At 42.1% G+C, this 25,210-nt stretch overlaps 1 protein-coding gene across 1 annotated transcript in view; it reads right to left on the reverse strand.

The window, feature by feature from the left end:
- Positions 1-25,210, reverse strand: part of LOC124616400 (V-set and transmembrane domain-containing protein 2B-like) — a gene marked incomplete at its 3' end in the record, with an annotated part of 119,569 nt that overhangs the window by 55,722 nt on the left and 38,637 nt on the right. The window contains exons 3-4 of the mRNA XM_047144704.1: positions 15,092-15,305; positions 6,772-6,934 (exon numbers count right to left, since the gene is read on the reverse strand). Of these exons, the coding sequence (XP_047000660.1) occupies positions 6,772-6,934; positions 15,092-15,305 (377 nt within the window). The remainder of the gene's footprint in view (positions 1-6,771; positions 6,935-15,091; positions 15,306-25,210) is intronic.

The raw sequence follows: 25,210 nt of genomic DNA on the forward strand, positions 1-25,210 counted from the left end.
CAAACGGGCAATTCAGAACCAGAGAAGAGGAATGTTGACCAAGGCCATACACATTCTCCATGACAACGCTCGCCCACACATCGCTCGGCAAATCGTTGCTCTCCTGCAACAGATTCAGTGGAACCCGCCCTATAGTCCTGACTTGGCGCCCAGTGACTATCACCTAAGGTTAGGGAACATTTGTCTGGAAAGCGATTCAGTTCCGACGACGAGGCGAAAGAAAAGGTTCATAACTTTCTGAACAGCATGGAGGCGAGCTGGTATGACATGGGCATACAAAAACTGCCACACTGTCTACAAAAATGCATTGGCAGAAATGGGGAATATGTCAAAAAATAGCTAAATTTTCAAGCTATAAACTTATGTAAACCATTGTAGAAATAAACAGGTCTATGTACTTATAAAAAAACAGGAGACCTTACTTTTAGGATTACCCTCATAGTAATTAGACAGGCACAATCAAAAAACACGGCGACAGTCTGGTTTCCACTTGCAGCACTTAAAAAGGGGGAAGCACAACACTGAACACTCACAGAAATCTGCACTATAAGGTACAAATGCTTACGGGGGGTGGCGGGGGGTAGGTAGGACCCAGACAGATGAAGCGAAAATGGGAGGAAATTAGAGGAAAAGCAAAAAAGGGAAGCCGACTGAGGGAAAGGACACAGAAAAAAGAGGGATATGGCGGACGCGAGAAGGATTGCGGAAGGCAGTGGAGGGGAAAGCAAAAGGACTCAGGAGAGAGAAAGGAGTCAAAGAGAGGGTAGGTGGGGTAAAGGAAACAGGATGAAGCGGGGGGGGGGGGGATGGAGCAAAGGAAAAGGGACAGTCGGAGGGAGGGGGAGGTGAGGATCATAGTTGATAGGAGGGATAAATGGAGGGAGAGAGGCCATCGTTTCCACTGTCGGAACATGTCATATTTCGTGTGAAATCTTTCAGTATCTCCAGGTCTTCTCTGTGTACAATCACTCCTCTTGTCAGTTCTGAGTAGTGTATTTGCTATTATTTGCTGAAACTAAGGAACATGTACCAAATAAGAACCAGTTCCTAATAAGGCACAAACTCATTTTCTAGCATAGAAAATGTCTTCCGTAGTGACAGCTTGGGACATCTAGTGGCCAAGGCAATAACTATCTTCGCACTGTCTCTCGTGGCAGCCATTTTACTTTCAGTTGTGCTACTGTGTTCAACGCAGGAGGGCTGCTTCTTATTTTCACAGTACGTTTCATCTAATGCAATCGCTCCGGTTATGAAGTATTTTTACTAGTAAATATGTATTTACGAGGGTCACCCCAAAAGAAATGCACACTATTTTTGTAAAAATACGGTTTTCATTCTGCATATGCGAAATTTTTACAGTGTGTAGATACATCCTTCTCGCCTGTTTTAAAGCTGAGTTCAACCTGTTACCGTGAGTGGCGCCATCACAACATGTCTTTAAGATGGCTGCTACACTTGAAGTTCGTCAGAAGGAACGTGCTGTCATAGAATTCCTGTGCTCTAAGAACGAGACAGTGGGAAACATCCACAAGAGGTTGAAAACTGTGAATGGAGATGCTGCTGCCGATCGCAGTACAGTTAGTTGGTGGGCAAGCAGGTTACGTAATGAAAGTGGGAACGGTAATATTGAGGATTGTCCTCGCAGTGGAAGGCTTCCAACTGCACACTCTCCAGGCAATGTGCAGAGAGTTAACGAATTGGTGACTGCTGACAGACGCATTACAGTGAACGGATTGACACACTACGTTGGGACAGGGGAAGGAAGTGTTTGCAGAATACTGAAAGTGTTGGCGTTAAAAAAGGTTTGTGCCAGGCTGTTTACCAGGGTGTTGACAGTGGCTCACAAAGAAACAAGAAAAACGATATGCAGCGAACTTTTGGAACATTACGACAATCGTGGAGGTGAATTTATTGGAAGAATTATGACAGGTGATGAAACATGGCTCCATCATTTTTCACCAGAGACGAAGAGGCAATCGATAGAGTGGCATCATGAAAATTCACTCAAGAAAAAGAAATTCAAAAGCACACCTTCTGCTGGAAAAGTTATGGCTACGGTGTTTTTCTATTCCGAAGGTCTCTTGCTTGAGGACATCATGCCAAGTGGAACCACCATAAATTCTTATGCATATGTGACGACACTGAAGAAACTTCAAGCTCGACTGAGTCGTGTTCGACCACATCGGCAAAAGCAGGTTGTTTCGCTGTTGCACGACAATTCACGGCCACATGTCAGTCAAAAACCATGGAAGCGTTCACAAAACTCGGATGGACAACACTGAAACACACGCCTTACAGTTCTGACCTGGCTCCATGTGACTATCGTCTCTTTGGGAAACTGAAAGACTCTCTTCGTGGAACAAGGTTTGAAGATGATGACTCCCTTGTACACGCTGCCAAACAGTGGCTCCAACAGGTTGGCCCAGAATTTTACCGTGCGGGTATATAGGAGCAGGTTCCAAGATTCGTATTTAATTTTAGCGAATGGGTCAAATGGCTCTGAGGACTATGGGACTTAACAACTGAGGTCATCAGTCCCCTAAATTTAGAACTAGTTAAACCTAACTAACCTTAGGACATCACACAGATCCATGCCCGAGGCAGGATTCGAACCTGCAACAGTAGAGGTCGCGCGGTTCCAAACTGAAGCGCCTAGAACCGCTCGGCCACACCGGCCAGCCTTTTAGCGAATCATGGGGAACCGTATTAACATGTATTTCTTATCTCTAAATTGAATCTAAATTATCTTATACATTTTTACTGCGCAATTACTCGGTCGTTGCAAGAAATGTCAAAAGAAAACATTTTAAATTCCTTCTTGGTAACCTTCGTGACACGGCGTTCTGCAATTAGAGCAATAATTTTTAGTAGCTATAATTGTAGCTTTAAAAAAATCGGGGACGTTAGACTTACTGGAAATGTTTGTTTTTAGATGGAGCCACAGAGAAAGGAGCAACGTGGAATGCAGATAATTTAAAACGAGCTGTAGAAGCTTGTGCTGAAGGGATGCCTGTCAGAACCACTTCGAAGACACACAGGATTCCTCGATGTATGTTACGCAACCACATAAGTTCCGGACTAACAACCAAATATTTGGGACGAAAAGCTTATTGGACGAAACTCAGGAAAGAGAAATTTGCCAAAGAAGTTTTCGACTATCTGACGTTGGGTATCCAGTTACAGCAAAAGTGCTCCGAAAATGTGTATATGTATATTGTGAAAAGAATAGTGTGCAGAGTCGTTTTAATGAGACGAAGAGATTGGCTGGACGCAAATAGCTCAAGCTCTTCCTACAAAGGCACCAAGACATTGCAAAAATGGAGGCAAAATACTTGAATTCAGGAAGAGCTGAAAAGCTAAACAAGATTATTGTAAGTGATCATTTTCAGAAACTGAAAATGGTCTTGTCCGAATTGTAGTTACCTAAAAAATCCTACCTTATGAACAATATAGAAGAAAAGTGATGTCGCCTCTCACTCCACAAGTCTCCTGAAGTTTTAGCGAAGAAAGGTGAGAGTCGCCTGCAACTTTGTTACCCCAGACCACGGGGAAAATGTTACCATTGTCTCATGTGGGAATGCAATTGGATAGGTTACTCCTTCTATGATACTTTTGAAAGGAAAGTGACGCAACCCAGAATGGGAAGACTATTTGCTTCCTGGGACAGCAGTAGAAATTACATTCATCAAATGGATACAGCATTTTGCCAAATAGAAGCCTACAGAAGCTGTTATTTTGATATTTGATGGAGCATCGTAGCATTTGGACCCTGAAATTTGCGACGTTGTTGAAGAGCACAATAGTAGACTGTACACCTTGCCTAACAACACAACACACGAGTTGTAACCCATGGATAAATTAGTATTCAAGCCGTTTTGAGTCTTACTGGGATGACGAAATTCAGCTGTACTAGTCTACACATGAAACGGAAGAAAACAGAGTAATTAATAGATATGTGGCCAAGGTGTGACCAAAAGCAACATTCCCAATAATTGTCATGTCTGGGTTCCGTGCAAAAAGGATTTATCCTTTTGACACAGAAGCTATTCCAGACACTGCATTTGCTCCCTTTCGTCTATCAAAGCGTCGTGACCCAGAAGAGAACATGACAATTGCCCCTGAAACAGGGAAACTGCCAGAGGCTCAATCAGTTCCAAAGGTTTCCCGGAAAAAGAGATGCCAGTACATTGACTCAAGTTCATCAGAAAGCGAAGTATATCCAGTAAAGGATAGTTCAAGTGACTTCAGTCTTGAAGATAGTGACGCAACTGAAGATCTCGATTGTTCCTTCAAGGAAATTTCGCAAACCCCAAAGCTGAAGGATAAAAAACAAAACACAGCGAAAGAAGGCATTAAATTAAAAGGCGCAAATAGTATGTAAGGCATTGTTCACGCAGAATCAAAAGAAAAATGGTACCAACGAAAGCAATGGATCTAAGGAAGATTCACGTCGCAAAAAAAATCACTGCCTGTAAAGAATATTCGGAAGAAAAAATGCAAAAATAAAAACTCCGCTGAAGCAAGCAGCAGGTCTACCTCTAAGAAAGTGTTGGCTGGTTTTGTCATATGTGCTGTGGAGGCAGAATATTCGACATGAGACTTTGCAAAAATGTATGAAATATGTGCATGAAGATTGTGTAGGGTTGACACCCAAAGTCAAAGTGCGAAATTTCCTGTGCATACCTGTACAAAATGATTTAAATTAAGCAAACTACATAGTTTCATGAATCTTTATTCATGTGTGCACTGAAAATGTAAAGATTAGAAATATTGTTCCTATTAGGATAACGAAAGTTACTGTTGTCAGAACAATTTTGATTGCTGATTAAATTTAATAAGCTGAAGAGTTAATAAATAATCAGTAAGTACCAACAGTTTTGTATGAAGCGTTTGTCAAAATAAGTAATAATAAAAGTCTCATTTCACTTATTTCTAAAATAAAACTTCATTATAACTCTTGCAGTTTATTGAAGCAGTTTTCCTGCCATTTACAGGGTCCAGAATGTTAATATGAACAAGATGTGGCTACGGGCCATATTAGGAACAAGGTCTCCTAACAAGGCCCACTTACAAGAGTCAAAGATTTTCTTTAAAGTGATGATATTAATTAAATAAACTTTAGATGTTCATTTATTTTTGAAATGAATATAGTTAAAGGATGTTGCACGTACGATCTCGAAGTCTTAACGCTTACACATACTGAATACGAAATTCTTAAACTTTAGGTGGGCCTTATTTGGTACACGCACCGTAGCAGCACAACTACCGAGCCCTTTCGAATGTAATAATATTCTTAAGCCGACTTCATGAGAAATACTACAATCCCATCGTCGAAGAGGCCTCACTCACAACGTTGGCGCTGGAACCATGATACTCAGAATTTAATTATCCGATTAGTATCCTCTCAGATCCTCTCTTTACCTCTTTATCTGCTGCTTGTGACGTCGACTTAAACTGAAATAATTTTGTTTGCGTTGATTTGCTGTCTTTTCTGATAAGAACATCCCGGTCACTGAAATGCTCGCACCTCTACCGTCGCATGATAAAGAAAACTTTCACAGCTTTAGCACGTTTGTTTAGGTGCTTGCGCAATGGTACCGTTTCACTTTTCTGCATTCAACGACTGTTTTCTCGTAAACCTTAATGAGATGATTCTATTTCCTGATAACATAGTTGCCAAGACAGATCAAAATTTGTATACAAACTACCTTTACCTCTACCGTACTTCGATAACATGCAAACAACGGCGCTAAGCTTCCCGTCGAGGCAAGCTTTCGAGTGCACTGTTACTCCTCAGCCAACTCCAAGAGAAGTACTAAAATCCGATCCCAGTGTCGATAACACCAATCAATCGTAGCTCTGACTTGTCAGAGCTAAAGCCCCAATTTTTCTTGAGACCGTTGAGGTACAACAGCTGCGGAAGTGAGTTGTTGTGGCCATGTCTGGTAGGGATGTCGCTTGCACTACCATCAGAAATTATGTGAACTACAACAAAAACATTAAAAAAATTATCTGACTAGAGGGGTTTTACTACGGAAGGTTCCCTTCTATTCCATCTGCGATCGTAAGAGGCTTGTACAGATCATAAAAGTGGTCAGCGTCAAAGCCTCTAAGAGGAAGCCAATTTTAAAGGGCTTATTGTTTTTAAAACACAACGCTATAAGCTGTTTGTGAAATTATCTGCAGTGTGAGTGGCGCATCAACACTCATCTAAGACTTTGACTCTTTCTGCTAGAGTTTCGAGTCCTCCCTCAGGCATGGGTGTGTGTTTTGTTCTTAGCGTAAGTCAGTTTAAGTAGTATGTAAGCCTGTGGAACGATGACCTCAGCAGTTTGGTCTCTTAGGAATTCACACACATCTGAATATTTGTTAAGTATTTGAAAAAGCAATTTGGATTAAAGGCTAGGGTCATAAATTGTTGACACATTGTGTGAAGGAAGCACGGCAAAGTCGTCTGAGTATCGTTGCTAGTCAGCCATCAATGCTCTACCACCTGTCGTTCAGTATATCTTATTTCCTCGACTGATCCCCACATTTGGTTTCATGCAACGCCAGCTGTTCTGGAAAATGCAGTGTTTCACTATGAAGAGGTGACACAAATGGACGGTTGCCACACTAATTTGACTATGGCACTTAGAGCCTATACGGTATTCAACTGGTTTCTGCTTAGTTGAGAGTTCTTGCTTTTGTTGATTTTACCTAATTTAGGATAACTGGCATAGTCGCAACATGCAAGTGCGAGCCGGCAGCCGCTCGCACAGTCGTACCAACCTGACGCCGGTGGTGAGTGTGGCGTCGCCGTGTCGCCAGACGACGGCCTCTTGCGGACCCTGCAGGTGCGTCGCGACGCACGTCAGCTCGACGGCGCTGCCCGCCTTGTAGTAGCGCTCGCTCACCAGGTGGCCCTTGTCGTCCGTTACGTTCACCTCGGGCGCTAAGTGTGGAATATGCTTCATAAATATTTCCCAGGAGTGATAACGTCATTACGAAATACATTCACAAGAGTTACCTTAGCCGTTTCCGAGTGTAACACACACACACACACACACACACACACACATACACACAACCACGCGCGTGCGCCCGAGAGCACACTCACGCACAAACATTCTCTCACACACAAACATAGTGGTTCAGCAATGCACTGTGCTAACCATCAAGAGATCAGATATCTTGTGCAACAGCTGATTTATTAATCTATCCCACAAAAAGTATGGACTGGCAGCGGCAATCTCGCCTCATCTACCGGGTAATTATAACGAAAACGCAGCTGCTCTTTAGAGTTCCTGTGTGGGCTGTAACGGTATCGAAACTTGGTAGAAATTCTAATGCGATAATGAGACTATACACCCTGAGAAAAATTAGTTCCTATTTTGGTCACCAGGTGCAAATCTGGCGCTCTGAATGTATAGAAATGTTTCCATGTGTAACTACGAATGGGAGGCGGGCAGGAAAGGTCAAACAAGTGAGAAAGGCATAATGTTGATTTTATTATTAACCACTGCTTACACTGTTTGTTCAGTATGAGCATCGGAGACGACCAGATGCTCCATCAGTAAAATGACGAGATCAACAGTTGTTCGCAGCAATTCAGTAGAACCTGAGCTACGTGTCCTTGTCTACTGGCCCGGTAAAAGTGTTCATTTAGAAATCCCCAGAGCGCTAAACATAGATCCGGTGAGGTGATCTTGCAGACCATGCGTCTCGAAAAGCTCTGGAGATAAATGATCGTCGAAAGTTTCGTTAAGCAGATGTCTCATTATTAGAGCGATATGAGATGTTCCTCGTCTTCGGTGTCGACGGAGGTTCCCACCCAGTTGTGCTCGCCAAAGCAGAAATCAGGTTCTGTACTAGGAGGTCACGACAACGTGCAGACTCTACGGTTCACCTGACAGGCCCTTCAGAGAAGAACGGGCCGAGAATAAAAGTGCTCGTAAATCCACACCACACAGTCACATACTACGAGTGCGATGGTTCTTCGTGCATAACACATGGCAGTTCTGTGTCTTCACTGCACCCTGTGGTATAAAATATGCCGCGTCACTCCACAGAACATTGCCCGGCCACATACTACCAACTTCCATCCGTGCCAGGAACCGTAAAGCAAATTCAGAACGTTGCTGTGGATCATGAGGTTTCCTTCCCTGCATTGTGTGTATCTTGTACAGGTACAGGTGAAAATTAGACCGGACAACTGGGATGGGCAATTCTCGTGACACTGCATGAGCACTAGCACCAGCCGTGACACGTGCTGCATTGTCACTTACAGCAACAACAACCACGTCAATAACTTCCACAGGGAGAGACCGCATTCCTCATCCAGGTGCCATACCACACTCTCAAATGTTTTAGAATCTGACTGTCTTTTTCTTTAAATCATTTAATGACATCTGGCCTCTCCTCAGACCATTCATTCGGTGATACCTTCAATCCAGTATTGTAACTGCTGCCGTTTACGCAAAACTATTTCACTAAGAGTGTGAAGTCCCTCTTCTCGATAGCCACACTGTTTCCGATGTTATGGCTTGTCAAACGACAACATGGATGTCATACGTCATAAAAACTGTACACACGCCAGATTTGCACCTAATGGCCAAAACGGGATCTAATTTCTCTCCAGTGTAGATCGGTTCCGCATCAAATCATTAGCATATCTGCAAATGTCGCTGCTATACGATCGTTACAGCTAATACTGAAATTCTGTGAGGAGCTGCACTTTAATTATAGCCATCCGGTTATAATTATAGAAACCATTAAATATATTGGTAGGTTTAAATATGGTGTATTATGTTTAATGTGGTGCAAATATGTTCATTATTATAAATGCAAAGACGAAGATTATATCGGCTCTCAGTACTTAGTAGTTGAAGGATTTGGATTCCGATCTGGTTGAAGCGAAATTAATATTAGAAATGCTGTGGCACAGGAAAAATGGTCAGGAGATGTGATGCAGGTGACTGGAGATGGATAGGACTCCAGTTATGTAGCAATGGAGGGCTTTCGTAGTTTCATATCGACTGGAAGGTACACAGCGTACTCAATTGCCCCTGCTACCAGAAATGACTTCAGTTATCACATCCAAGATTTTCATATTCTCTCACACACTATGCGCAAACTATTAATCGTACAGAAAAAATGTCCGAGACATTTTTGTGCGAAATTTAATGTAGTTAAATTTTGTACAGTGATGAGGTTTCGCTAGAAGCTGTGGTTTTCGTGTTATTCAAGAAAAACCTACAAAAGTGACCTCCAAACGCGTTTTATTCATAACTCTAAAACTGTGGCCTTCCGCGGAAACGTATCCTAGTACAAAACTTAATTACATCGAACTTCTTACAAGAAGGTCGTCTTCACTTTTTCTGTATGATTAATAGTTAGCACATTTGGAGCGACAGAGTATAAAAATCTTGGGTATGCTATTTGAAGGCGCTGCAGGCTGCGCAAAACCCAGCGATATGGGAATTGATTTACCCTGTAAAGGGGACTGGAATCATTCTATATAACAGATTCGACACCATTACGACCATCTGCTTAATAGCGCGATTGTGAACCTTTGGAACACAGTCCAGTATCGGTTCCGCGTGGCATGCATTCGTTAAGTTCTTGATAGGTGCCCGGAGGAATGCGGCACGAGATGTCAGCTTACAGGTCACGCAGTTGTCGTAAGCTGTGACGCTGGATTTGGCGCCCGATAGCATCACCAGATGTAATCCATCGGATTCAGATCAGGCGGATCTGATGACCAAGACACGAACTCGAGTTCAGTATCGTGCTTCTCAAACCATTGTGGCACGCTTCTCGCCTTGTGATGTGAACATTTCTCCTGTTCGAAGAAAATATCACCTTTTGGAAAGAAATGAAGCATTACGGAAGGAGATGGTCCGCAATAATATTCTCGTTGTCCATGGCTGTCGATTACTACCTCTGCTCCCACGGACGCCCAGGAGAATACCTCTCGTGGACTAATGCTACTCCCAACAGTCTGTGGCGCTGTGTATGTGTCGAATAGACACTGACTTGGATGTCCGTGTATCCGGACGCAGTCATCGATCTGGTGTAACAACAAACGTGATTCATCTGCCCAGGAGACACGTTGTAGATCTCGATGCTACTGCAATCGCAACTGGCGATGTCGTTGGGTCAATATGGGAGCACTTAGCGGTCTTCTGCTACGGAGCTCCGTGTTCTGCAACTTGCTATGAACAATGTGTTCCAGAACACAAGTACTTTACACAGCGGACGATGCTCTGAGCATCACGTTCTGTAAATAGGCGTGCATGTCCATCACCTTATCTCCCACTCGCACTTTCACCGTCATTCAACCACTTTCCCAGATGGTCACGGCAGTAAAGCGCACCGTATTGGTCGTTTCCGAGATAGTCGTTCATAGGTTACGGGCGATAACAATGTGCTCTTTATCAAAATCTTTTTTTCCTGTGTATTCCTTCAGCTCTGACGAATTTCGTCGCGAGATTGGCTCCCTATTCATCGCTCCCCCGCTTACTTACTTTCCTCACTATTGGTTCAAATGGCTCTGAGCACTATGGCACTTAACATCTGAGGTCATCAGTCCCCTAGAACTTAGAACTACTTAAACCTAACTAACCTAAGGATATCACACACATCCATGCCCGAGGCAGGATTCGAACCTGCGACCGCAGCGGCCGCGCGGTTCCAGACTGTAGCGCCTAGAACCGCTCGGCCACTCCGGGCGGCCCTCACTATTGCTTTAGCCCCCTGCGCCAATAGGTGTTATTCAGACTCGTGGTGGGAAGTGGTCACACTTGTTTGCCTCATCACATTAGGTAAAGATCGGATTGTAGGAATGGATTCCTTTTCTAGGAGGGGAAGGCTGCTAAAATTATCCTGGGAAAAGATATGAAGAACCTGGGGAGGGAAGGGGGGTCGTTGTGGCAGAGGCGCACAGTGTTGAAGAATGATTTCGTGAGTGACGTTGGGCTGGCGAAATTAGGTATTTGAGGAGATGTATGGAAATTATCAGCTGCTAAGAAGTACATGTGGAGAAGGGTAGATAACTTTGGTAAATGCGGCAAAAAGGGTGCATGAATTTTCTCCAAGCTGAAAGTGGCAGATTTGGCACAGCTATTCTCAGCCACATTCCTCGATTGTGCTGATTGTTTGTAGGATGTCTGTCATAACCCGTATAAAAACAATGTAGTAAATATGTGATTTGAAAAGGACAAAATCATCCTGCTTCGTATCCTATGGCCCAAGACATCACACACATCTGGAGGCCTGACGACATATTCTATATTTATTTTATATTTCATCGTAGTTTCCAGTTTCTCAGGTTTCCACGTGATGGTAGCACAATATATTGTCTATGCCATTTCCATAATCTCTCCTTAACGATTATCCTGTAACAACTGCGGTACAAGACGCTACAGGGTGGAAGGAAAACTGGGGTTTAACATTCCGTTGACATCGAGATCATTGTAGACAGAGTACAAGCTCCGAATGATTCAAGGATGATGAAGAAAATCCGCCTTGCTCTTTAAAAGCTACCATCCCGGAAATGATCTGGATTGCTTTAGGACTATCACGGAAAACATAAATCCGAATTTTCTGACTCGGATTTGAACCGTTGATCTCCAGAATGCGAGTCCAGTTACATAACGACTGCACTACCTCGGCTGCTCGCTACAAGGAAATTTTAGATACTTTACACGATATGGCCAAAGTTAGTAATGTTACACTTGTACAGCTTCATATACGCTCCGTAGACCACTGAACACTGTATGAGGAAGTGCACTTTATAATAATATTAGTTGCATTCTGTCCGCTTTCATTTCCATATGCACCAAAGGAAGAAGTGGCTCTTAAATTGCTCAACAGGTTTCCGTGAAAGAAACAGTGCCCCTATAATAATAATATGCTCTATAATAGGGATTGATAGATGCCACACATTTAAAGACCGCTGTTTCAGGAACAACCTAAGCTGTTCTAATACATCTCGTTACGACTATTGCTTTCGATCTGTACAGGCCATTATCTGATCGAAAAGACAATTACGTTAGAGTCTCCTTATGTGAAAAACTCGTTAAGTCCAGGATACAGCAAAGAATCGTCACAAAAATGGACTGTGCATCTTTCTGTTTTCTTTTTGCTCTGCTTTTCCGTATTTGATGCATAACTCTTAATTTATACTTCTGATTTGTCTAACACACACTTTATTCACGATTACTTTCAGCATTATTTATGATCTCTTTCACATGTAAGTGATGTGACAATATTGTTTACTTTTATACCAGTAATACTAGATGTCTTGTTTCGTTAGTCCTAAACTACCATCTTAACAATGGGACGCTTTAGATTAGTAGGTAGTATTTTCTTTCCTTTAAGACAGGAATCTTTCATTTGGCATGATGCTGTCCTCTGTTTTTTACTATACTGTGCTGGTCTCATTTTATTATGATGATCTGGATGAGGTAATAGACGTCTCTGTAAGTGAACGCTCCCTCTGGTAAGACTCCTCTACGGTCATCTTTCTTCACTAATTCAACTGACTACTTTTTGATTCAGAAATTTACCTTTCCATGTAATTTTATCATTATTCGACAGCGTAACATTTCTGACGCTTCTGTTTCTCCTTTTCCAGATTAAGCATGGACTACAATTCACTTTCATGTAAATCAGTGCTAATTTGAGGAAGTTCTTCTTCATTTCCGATATCAGTAAATATTAAGCACTAGTTATGATACCCGGTTCTTTCAAAAGAACTTAGGAATCTCCCTTACGTAAGGCCAAAACGCGAAACTTAGGCTTGGTATCTGTGGCCCTTGCGTTTATACCCGTTTTCCGATATTTCACTTGATTGCTTCATTCTTCCTTCTTTGTGGAAGGTCGATGGCTCAATGATACCATAACTTATTTTTATATTCTCGTCAACATGAACTTGTCTTTGTGACAATATTCCACATACGTTAGTCCCTATGGCGTCTTTTGAAACTGTAAAATATTCCATATTCTCGGAGGAACTGCGACCAGTAAGCTTTATAAATAATATGTGTTATAGTATATAGTAACAAAATTTTTATTTTGCCTACTGGTTGTAGGTTTCGTTAGACAGTACCACCCTCAGGCCATTCTATGGTCAATATATTCCAGGATAGAGCACTAACCCGCGAACGGCAACGGTCCCGAGTCAGGGTCTCGGTCCGGCACGCAGTTTTAATCTGCCAGGAAGTTTCATATCAGCGCACACTCCGCTGCAGAGTGAAAATTTCACTCTGGAAATACTCCAGGATATTGTTAGAACAACAGAGCAAGAGAAATTTACGTAATACTCTAGTCTGTGACAGCAGACGTGTGGTTTATTGTGTGACCTTAGATGTACAGATATCCCATAACACTAACACGCTGTCGACACGTTTGCTTCCCAAATTGGTGTGTCATATACTAGAAGTAAAGCTACATTTTTAGGTTGTAATGGGTGAAAATTACTGCCAACAGTGATAAGAATGTCGTCTACGCAGACATAAAATATTAAATTACTAAATTACGTAATCTAATAGTCAGTAATATAATTAAAAAATACAAACATAGTATTGCATCTATATGATCAATTTTGCATTTAGTGTTTGCACTTGGTTTATATCACTATAAAACATCGATCTGACCATGAATATTTATAATTACGAAAATGTCGTCTTAACAATAACATTAACTGAGAATAACTAAGCTCCCTTTACAGACTCTGAGGACAGGTTCCTTACACCAGAACAAAAATATAACATAGTAAACGTGGGCTCTAAATTGATACCTTAAGAGCTACGAGCGCTTGACCATCTTCGACACTATTAAACACAACTCTTATACTGCCAGCTCTTTACTTCCCATATCTTGGCAGGAGATAGTATAGACGGAAACAAGAAAAAATGTTCGGTAAGCATGCGGCCTGAAAAGCATATCTTAAGAGCACTTGTTCAGATGTGTTTCATAGTAACGTAGATGTATAAGCGCTCATAGCTCTTAAGGTGTGGGGTATAGAGCCTATTTTTACTAGGTGTTCTCTTCTTGTTGTGGAGTGAGGATTCTGTACTCAAAGTCTCTAATGGGAATTTAGTTACGCCCTGTATATTAAAACCACAAAATTATTTTTACTGAAAAGGAAACGAACTTAAAGAGGGAGTAGTGAGTCGATGTGTCGGTGAATTTTTATGCAACTTCCAGCTGATGATCTTTGGCCACATCTCCATTGTTATGTTTATCCTAGCAGTGTCCATGTGTATGCTGGGGTTCTCGGCGGTGCTACATCATACCTTCTCCACGGCATATTGAGACTATAGACGAAAACGTGTACTAATTGTAAAATATTCAACTATCTCTGTAGTTTAGCCACAGTCAGCTCACAATTGTGGTGTTATACAGTTCCAAGGTGAATGATTTCTCCAAGTCCACAGGTGCTAGGAAGGGTTCCTGATCCATCTTAAGTCTGCCTTCCACTACCGGCCGTGTTTTTAATGTCGTGATATGACCTCTTCAGAATAGCCAATAGTTACATGTACAAAATTGTTGAGGCTTTCGTGGCCAGTTATTGACAAACTGCCTATTTGCTTGCGTCTCGGGTTCTTCGGCCGACGTTAGTCTGATGATTTTACTGACGTGTCGCCAGCTCCATTGCCGGCAATGGAGGGTGAAGCTTTGACAATACCAGCCACTCGTGCTGCCGATACGTCAGTAAAATAATCAGAAGAATGTCGGCCGAAGAATCCGAGACGGAAGCAAATAGGCAGTTTCTCAGTTACATGTACCATTTCCCTCTATTAGCTGTAATCTGTGTAAGTCCCGCCTTCCGTTATTAGCCATTTCTTAGAGTTGTGATATGACCTTTTTCGAATGGCCAGTCCTTATCTGTATCATTTGCTCTTGTTGGCTGTCATTAGTGATAGTGAGGTGAACGCGCACATCCAGGACGGGTGCCTGACCGCCCGGTCCACTGGTGAAAGCCTATTTGGCACAAGTGCAGGTATCGATGCACAGCCCCCAGTTGCCATGTTACCGGAAACTCAGCGCGGTACGTATGCTTAGACTCTCAACACAGTGACAGTTGCGCGACCTGTCAGCTTACCGGTGACGGTGAGATAGATCCGCAGCACCCTCGGCGGGTGCGTGGCCACCTGACACTCGTAGAGTCCCTGGTCGCGCAGGCGCACGTACTCGATGCGCAGCCGCCAGTTGCCGGGGTAACGGAAGCTGAGCGTGACGCGCTGGTCGGCGCTGTACTCCTGCCGGCCCACCGTCAGCAGCTGCAGCGCGTCGTGCCGCCGGTGCAGCCACGACACCTGCCAGCGCAACAGACCAAGCTGCATTACCACCTGTTGACATCTGCGTGCGCTGGGAGTCATTTTGCGTAGTTTCAATGCATTTGCTACAATTTAATGGCTAGGGAACAGGTTCTTGATAGTGTAGCAAGTTTCTGATGCTGTTGTCTGAGGCCTTGAAGTGGGTAGCCCATTTGGCAATGTGGACAGTCGAGGTTACGTGCTGGTTTCCCAAAGGAGAAAATTTCGCCTGTTATCGTTGCCGAATCCTTGCGGTGCCGGATTTGCGTTCTGCCTTACTACTAACACAGAAAGTATTCACCTTAGTGACTTCTTCAGAAACACGACCTGCCCTGAACCCCTGGCCTCAGCTAAGAAAAGATGTAAAAACCTTGTGGATAGGTGTATTTAGCTGTTATTTACTGTTAAAGTTCCTACATTTCAGCAGTTCTGTCTCTAACTACCAAATAACAAAACTCTTTGCAGTGGAACATCTTCTTTCTACTGTAACTTCGTGTACACAAATTTCTATCAAGTCCATCCTGACATACAGCTCCAAGAATGAAACAACGAAACTAAACAGACTATTCACAATTGTAACGCACGCACTGTCTCTAGTATTTTGTTGAGGGTTCTAAGTCCGACTTGTTAATGAAAAAACCGCATTCTCCACTGTTTAGTAAACACTTTTAAAAGCACACAGGTTTTTAATTATTCTGAATGCTCCCTCATTTGCTGTCCAGAAAGACTCTGAAAGTTTGTGGTTATGACTTCACAACATGGCTCTCACCATTTGTACCTCCGAAAGAAAGTCCTAGTTCTCATTAAAAATTGCGAAGTCTTGTAGATGTTATTGTGCAATGATCGCAGTTTTACTCATAAATCTTGTTCTACAAAGAACCACTATTGTTCAGTTTAAATGGAAATTCCTAGAGAACTGTGTTACGTGACATATCCTCAAAAATGGTGACCACCGACTCTTTGCGAATCACGTACGAAACTCCTATCGTAGGATCTCTTTTCTGACTGGCCAAATAACATAGTAGTCAATCATCTTCATATGTTGATGCACTTAACCCGTTACTCTTCCACGTTGAACCAATCCTCGTTCTGAAATTAATTTGCGTGTAATTAATAAACAATATATTGAGAAAAAAGTAAATGAAAGCAAACAAACCCAACTTTAAGGGTCTGCTGGGCTGAAGTAGGTTTTACATTTCTAAAATACCGATCACTTAAAATTACCACTTTGCCTCGTGAACGGGACTCCAATGAAGTCCGATTCTTAGGCTAAGTAAATTGTAGTTATTCATTCTTACATAAAATACAAGTCACATTCATTCCGTTAATCACTCAGACAGCAAAAATCTTAAAATAATAGTAGTCTGAAATGAAAATTTTGTACGTAAATCTGTAGCCTTTTCATCAAAATATTGTTTACTCAGTTACTTAAATATCACCTACTTGGTTAACATTCTTCACTGACTGCTACACAAGACATAATAACACACCAGAAAGGCATTTCTCAGGGAAAGTTCCAACTTCTGTTTCGGACAATTTTTTGTGTACCGAGAGCTAGCTAACACGAAAAGCTGGGTTTCATACTGATGTTAACTTTCATGTTTACAAAAGGTTAGACAAAGTTTCACAGCAACCGTCTTTTAACTGTGTATAGTAGACTACAGCAATGTATATAATATTTGAACGCAGTTCACCATATGTAAACTGCTTACAGATCCCGCTGATTCACATCTGAAATAACTCGATGCTCGTGGCCAGAAAGCTTCTGCCAGATTCACTACCTACGATGTATATACTGCCACGGCTTGTGTTGGCAGGTGTCGGGCTTTAGCCGGAAGTATCCAGCATTTTGCGGTCGTGTCCGACTTTTTTAGGCTTGAAGATGCAGAGAACGCACAACTAACCACCATTGCGAGCTAATGACGTATGCGCGAGGGATACTATAAAGATACAGCATAAGGTTATATAGGTATACCAATACTATTATTATTTCTGCGTCCTACGGTATTCTTCGAGCCTGACACGGAATATCACAGCCACGCTACGAGAGGAGCGAGCGAGACAATGTTGGAAGTGCAGATCTGCCAATGGCAACCTGCCCAACACGCTACGCTTGCACGTCTCTCCTAGTCATGTTGAGACACGCAATTGCGAACGATCATTAAATTGCGTTGCAACTTCGATAAGAAAGGCTGTTTAGTGATTAATTTGCAGTTTAAGAACTACTGAAGATGATCTTATAAAAATACTGACTGTTATTGATTATTAATAAACAATTGAATACTGTCATTTGACACTATTTGTATATAAAGTAGGAAATTTGGCTTTTAGGACAGTTAAATATAATTCTCAGTCCGGCTTTTAAATTTTTGGGCCTGACAGTCTCAAGCTCACCCAGCTACTCCATGAATATTTGTGTTGTATGCATAAAACTACACTCAGGGACCCACATGAAATAATTAATTTCAAATATATCTTACACTCAGGCTAAACACTGAGATACAATGAATTATTGACTAATTTCTGAGTCTCACCGAAAATAATAAATTTGTCGCTTACTTAATCAAATGAGGTGTTACTCGGCTGTTGTTACCGCATTTCTACAGTGACAAGATGCATTTTCGACATGTATACATGTCGGAGTATTTTAAAGTCTTACGTGTGCTGAAGAAAAAGCTTTTGCAGTACCATTGAAAATGGTCAAAAGACCTAAACTTCTACAGTTAAATAAATAATTTGTACAGTCAACGACGGATATGAAGTCCTCCAAAAAATTCTACATGACTATGAACCCTGACCATGAGAAGTTAATTGGTAATGCATTTGTTAAATAACCACGAAAACAATGCGAATTATAAAACTGGCGCATTTCTAAGTAAATACCTTTCAAATTTTAACAGCGCTTTGTAAACGAAAAATAGGAAATATGGCACAGTGATGTTTCAAGACAACTGTGGGTAACAAAAGGCTTTAAAAGTCTTGTAGCAAACAGAGAAAATTATAAAAAATTGTGATGAAAAATATTCGTGTGCGACTGCTTTCATATTATGTAAGGTATTTTCTACACTGAGATGTGTCATAATAAAATCCAAAAGCCTTCGATTTACGTCAGGAGTCAATAAACCTGAAAATAAAATGAAAACAATATGGACAGTGCTAAGAAGCGAAATAGGAAAGTACACTCCTGGAAATGGAAAAAAGAACACATTGACACCGGTGTGTCAGACCCACCATACTTGCTCCGGACACTGCGAGAGGGCTGTACAAGCAATGATCACACGCACGGCACAGCGGACACACCAGGAACCGCGGTGTTGGCCGTCGAATGGCGCTAGCTGCGCAGCATTTGTGCACCGCCGCCGTCAGTGTCAGCCAGTTTGCCGTGGCATACGGAGCTCCATCGCAGTCTTTAACACTGGTAGCATGCCGCGACAGCGTGGACGTGAACCGTATGTGCAGTTGACGGACTTTGAGCGAGGGCGTATAGTGGGCATGCGGGAGGCCGGGTGGACGTACCGCCGAATTGCTCAACACGTGGGGCGTGAGGTCTCCACAGTACATCGATGTTGTCGCCAGTGGTCGGCGGAGGTGCACGTGCCCGTCGACCTGGGACCGGACCGCAGCGACGCACGGATGCACGCCAAGACCGTAGTATCCTACGCAGTGCCGTAGGGGACCGCACCGCCACTTCCCAGCAAATTAGGGACACTGTTGCTCCTGGGGTATCGGCGAGGACCATTCGCAGCCGTCTCCATGAAGCTGGGCTACGGTCCCGCACACCGTTAGGCCGTCTTCCGCTCACGCCCCAACATCGTGCAACCCGCCTCCAGTGGTGTCGCGACAGGCGTGAATGGAGGGACGAATGGAGACGTGTCGTCTTCAGCGATGAGAGTCGCTTCTGCCTTGGTGCCAATGATGGTCGTACGCGTGTTTGGCGCCGTGCAGGTGAGCGCCACAATCAGGACTGCATACGACCGAGGCACACAGGGCCAACACCAGGCATCATGGTGTGGGGAGCGATCTCCTACACTGGCCGTACACCACTGGTGATCGTCGAGGGGACACTGAATAGTGCACGGTACATCCAAACCGTCATCGAACCCATCGTTCTACCATTCCTAGACCGGCAAGGGAACTTGCTGTTGCAACAGGACAATGCACGTCCGCATGTATCCCGTGCCACCCAACGTGCTCTAGAAGGTGTAAGTCAACTACCCTGGCCAGCAAGATCTCCGGATCTGTCCCCCATTGAGCATGTTTGGGACTGGATGAAGCGTCGTCTTACGCGGTCTGCACGTCCAGCACGAACGCTGGTCCAACTGAGGCGCCAGGTGGAAATGGCATGGCAAGCCGTTCCACAGGACTACATCCAGCATCTCTACGATCGTCTCCATGGGAGAATAGCAGCCTGCATTGCTGCGAAAAGTGGAAATACACTGTACTAGTGCCGACATTGTGCATGCTCTGTTGCCTGTGTCTATGTGCCTGTATTTCTGTCAGTGTGATCATGTGATGTATCTGACCCCAGGAATGTGTCAATAAAGTTTCCCCTTCCTGGGGCAATGAATTCACGGTGTTCTTATTTCAATTTCCAGGAGTGTATATAAAGTAACACGATGCTATAGTAGTGATGGACAGTGACCAAATAGTCCATGATACCAAACAGAGAGCAAAAATATTTTTAAATCATTTTCAAATTGTATTTGAGCAACTCTGTAGTCAGCTTAAAAGGAAAAAGAGTTGGGTGTTGGCGTAAGTGACGTTTGGTGCCACAAGTTAAAATTAAAGTAATTGCAGCCTCCTGTCGCGAACTGAAGGCTTTTTCACCTAGGTTCTGGCTACTTCTAAATGTGCCTTCAACAGAAATAAAACATTTAAAACTGGCATGTCGCGTATAAAATAAATATGAAGCGATAACGCTTTAGTCACAAAATATTAAAATAGAAAACATAGAGGCAGCCACTAAGAGCAGCACCAGATGTCGAGGTTGCGGTAGCGTCAGACTGACGCGCCCGCGTTATCAATTGCTAGCAGGTGAACGTTATAGAAAAAGTGCCATCTAGTAGCCGTAAATACAAACTGGCTACTTAACGTTCCACATATAGACAGATGAAATGTGTAATGCATGAAGGAAGAGGCAATATTTTATCTGACAGCAGATGACATGGTAGTAATTTGTCTACATAAGAGCTTAGAAGCAAAGTTAAAAGACTGAAAACAGCCATTACACAGTTACACAGGAAGTTGAATAATGCAGCGAATACAAAAACGGTATAACATGGAATGTAGTCAATATAGACCATTTAATCAACAAACAATTATGAATCGTCCTAGATAAAAATGGTTCAAATGGCTCTGAGCACCATGGGACTCAACTGCTGAGGTCATTAGTCCCCTAGAACTTAGAACTAGTTAAACCTAACTAACCTAAGGACATCACACACATCCATGCCCGAGGCAGGATTCGAACCTGCGACCGTAGCTGTCGCGCGGTTCCAGACTGCAGCGCCAGAACCGCGCGGCCACTTCGGCCGGCCGTCCTAGATAAAAGAAATACTTCGGTAACTGCACGAGGGAACGTAAAATCCAATATCAAGTAGTGGCTTTATACTGTTGAAGAAGCTTTTAGTACGTAATTGCAGCTGCTCATTAACAATGAGGCCATCATTTCGAGAAACATGTTTCAAAAATTTAAATCTTCGAGAACATCTACTCTACGGCCTTTCATCTTAGTGTGCAAAATGCTGATATCGTAAACAGCTTTAGTCGAGTATTGTTTCACTTCTTTTATAATAAGGCCTTCAGCCGTGTTACAGTTTGTTTTAAAACGAAATATTTGTCTTAACATATGCTATTTGGAATAGTTCTTCTGACTTCGAATTCAGGCTTTCAGCCGTTTGTTATTTGAATTTATGTGTGGCCTTCAGCAGAGCAATAATTACACTTCTTCCATAATAAAGTCTTACGCTGTGTTACAATAAACTTTTTAGAAATCAAACTTGTTTTATAAGCAAGTTATTTGTTGAGATGTGAGTTATTGGAATTGTTTTCCTGACTTATAATTCAGGCCTTCAGCCGTTTGTTGTTTGAGTTTACTGTGGAATTTTTTTTCCTGTGATAAGGCGTTCAGCCGTCAAACAGTCAATTGTGCTTTTTTTTTTTTAAGAGATTGTTTTAAAATTTTAATTTCGTCAAATAAATTTTACGTATTTGTTGTGCAACCGAAAGTAACTGATTACGGACCCGTCCACAATCGTTACCCCATCCTGCCCTATCCTGAGAATCCAGCTCTCAAGATGACTCAAAAAAAGAAATGAATTTTGCAGTCGTTAAAGGGTTCGCCGGTTTTGTGTGTTGGGCCGCAGGAGTTTTAGCATATTACGTCAAAGGCTATACTTATTCTAAATTCTACTATTCCCGAATGTATTCGTGAGTTTAAATTACTATTCTGCTAGTTTAATTGATATTGCGGACAGCCGTAGCGGCCTCCTTGTCGTGGGTTATGTTTTTAGAGTCTTAAAATTTAGAAGTCTTTCCTTCTTAATATTATAAACAGCTTTAAATAAGCGTATTGCCTAAGTTTTCTCGCCGGTTGTTGTATCGTAGGTTCACGAACTAAGTGTGAAGATCTTATTAAGCTGGATTTCTAGGGCTCCACTGTTTATCCTTACCTGCAGGCCAAATCATTCTGATTGCTTACTAGTAGTAAATGTTCCTTGAAAATGCTCCCAATCTGTAATTATAATTTTGGTTCTCGTTGGTGAAATATTTATGCCACTTGTTCAAACCCATCAATCTCTTGCGTGCTATGAAATGATCTCTTCAATTTTCGGTATTAATTCTTAATTATATTGTGGATACTGACAAATCACAATATGCTTATTGTAGGACTAGACTTTGTCAGTCGAATGTGGGCATCTTACTAATACGCCTCTCCTGACTCTCAGAACGATGTATTGCATTGCGTGTTAACAGACCTGTAGTTGCATAATCTAACTTAACTGTTAGATCTTTACAGAAATTTCAGCGGCGCTCCGTCCGGTCTTGACGGTTGTTAGTTTGCTTTGCCCCGTGGACCCGGCCGTCGTTTCCCGGGTATTAGCGTCGACAACCTACCTGCCTGCATCGCCAATGTGGCATCGTACTAAGCCTTGGCCAACTAAGTAAGTTGCTTAAACACCCCATTGTTGTTGCACCTTATTAGTTGTTGTTAACTTTACTGACGGATGTATCTACCAACCACATAACTTAGTTTTTCTTCCTTTTTTTTAAAAAAAAGAAAAAAGGCCAACTGATTTAAACCAAAGGTCTCAATTTTGTTTGCTTTTACATTTACTACATTTATTACCTTCACAGCTGTACACAGTTTTGAACTTGAAGCAGAGGCTTCTACCATTTATGAGAAATAATACAGACACTTCTAGTAAGATTTTCTTGCAGTAATTAGTCAGGGTCACCTCACTGACTCACTACCTGCAGTGGTTTGATACCTTGTCACATTGTTCTGCATGTTTCGTCAAGTAAAGTGCTGTATATGTTTAAACTGAAAATGATGCTGTTGTTGTTAGCTCCTTGGGTCCGCCATTCCAAGGCACAGTGGGCTGAATACTAATGTGGTTCTCAGGCACACAGACAATTTTCGTATCGAATCGGCCGTTAAGTTACTTTTCCTCCACTAAAATCAAGTTTCTCATGCTTGGCTGCAGTAAAAAAAAAGAGCGGAAAACAACGATCAAATCAATGATGATAGAATTTTTAGCCAAACTAACGTGTGGCAGGTGCTATGCAAACAGATTAGGAGTTGATGTCTAATGTTAAAAGTCTAACCAGGCTCTACCATTCCTTCTACACATTTCCGCTTCTACGTATTGTTTAGCTGCATTTCCGAGGCCTGGTCAGGCTAGCAACCAAGGCGCAAGTCTGATTAGTATGCTGCAGTGGTGATATAGAGACGAGGCTCATTTATACGTGCCGAATCACGAGATTCATCTCACAGCGCACGCTCGCTATTCTTGAAGCGCTACCTTACACTTATATTACAACAGTATCGCACATGGTTGATCTCGTGTATTGTCGGTTTCTTTAATCTGAAACAACTGTTTCATGTTTACACTGATTACAGTAATCAAATATGCAAATTTTTCTCTCTGTATGTGAAGGTTAATTTCAGGAACAAATGTAGAAATTTTGCTACGGCTTTGACTAATGGACAGACTAAACGTTTATGTGTACGATGTATCACCGCTGCGCCACATATGTCGTCCGCCGTAGGTACTTACCGCTACTCATGCGAAGCTGCTGGGTGTTGACAGTTACTTTCAAGGCCCTGATTTGAAAACCACTTCTCACGCCAGTCACACACCTCTCTGATTCTGTTACGGCTCGCGTCTCACTGTTCCCGCACTATGTTAATCAAAAATTCATTTCTCCAGTTGAATTTTCCATATTTGCAGTCATCTTATTTTAGCTACTTTTTCTAAGGCTATGCAGCCCAAGAAATCTGTATTTTGTTGTGTGGCCAAGTAACAATTTCACTCTTCTGATTGCGCACCAAATATTATCTGTTCTCTCATTTCATTTTTACACCGGACTATAGACTCCGTTACTTTCTTCTTCTCATAGGTACTACTCGAAACTCGGCAGGCATAGTGATGTAAAATTAACATTACTACCATAGATCGCTACGTTACGGGCCTCTAAGTGAAAGGCGATAGCGTACGCGTCTACATCTTCGTGCTTAGTGAGGGATCACTGTTGGAGTTTCAGAGGTACGAGGATGACGCAAGACGATATGTTGGGCCATATAGTGGAGAACCATTCTTCGAGATCGTCATTGCGACGCAGCGGGATCAAGTTTCCTATACCGCTTCGCGCAGAAACCACAATATGCAGATCGTATTAATCCTTATTGTTCCGGAAGAATAGTGGTGGATGAACTATCTGTACAAGCGACGGGCGCACTGTCTTTCGAAATGGTTTACGGTAACAATTTTTTAGTTGCGTCGCTTATTGATCTACAGTAAGTGAATGTCATTAAACTTCATGTCAATCTTAATGCAGTTTCAATTCGAGCCATCTGTAGGTGGAGTAGTTCCCGTGTATAATAATAAATGAAAAGCACGAGTTGGCTTTTGTTCTACAATATTATTTTTATTGCTAACCGGTTTTCGGCTTACAAGGCCATCTTCAGGCATTTACTGAGTATTATCACCAAAGAAGTTAAATGTTAGCAGACAACACTGGAAGAGAAGTAACACATCTAGAGTGAAGTAGAAACATACAGTGAGTAACATCTTTGCAATGAAATAGTAAAAACTGAACAGTACATAAATAACAATGGAGTTGACAGGAAAACATTTAGCACAATATAAGAATAACATGCCTACATAACGGTATCTATTGATAAACAAAACTATTGAAAAAAGATAAACTTAGTACTAGGCAAGGCTGCATCAAGAGGTATGAAACATGGAGAGTGATACACAACCAATTAAAAAAGAAGAGATAGTTGTCAATGTAAATACAGAATACACGATGAACTTAAGCTATATCAATACGATAAACCGAAATTAATAAATGCAGGAAAATTGAGGTGTTTGAGGGAACCTACAGTTTGAGAGTGTGGTGATACTGCATTTTAACATTAACTTTATAATCAAAGCAGTGGCTGTATACCAGTTTACATTAAATAAATGAGCAAAGTAAAATATGAACAGTATTTGATGAGACAACTACAAGGTGAGTTAAACATGGACAGTAATACAAGTACAAGTTAAAAGCAAACCCTTAACTATTGAAACTACAGCATATGTGGAATACAAATAACTGGATCTTATCTTTGCTATTAAAACACACTGGGCTGTAGTGTTCCTGACATAGTAGGAAACCCTATACTTGCAGGATTT

The sequence above is a fragment of the Schistocerca americana genome, chromosome 5, assembly GCF_021461395.2.
Source record: "Schistocerca americana isolate TAMUIC-IGC-003095 chromosome 5, iqSchAmer2.1, whole genome shotgun sequence".
Lineage (NCBI taxonomy): Eukaryota > Metazoa > Arthropoda > Insecta > Orthoptera > Acrididae > Schistocerca > Schistocerca americana.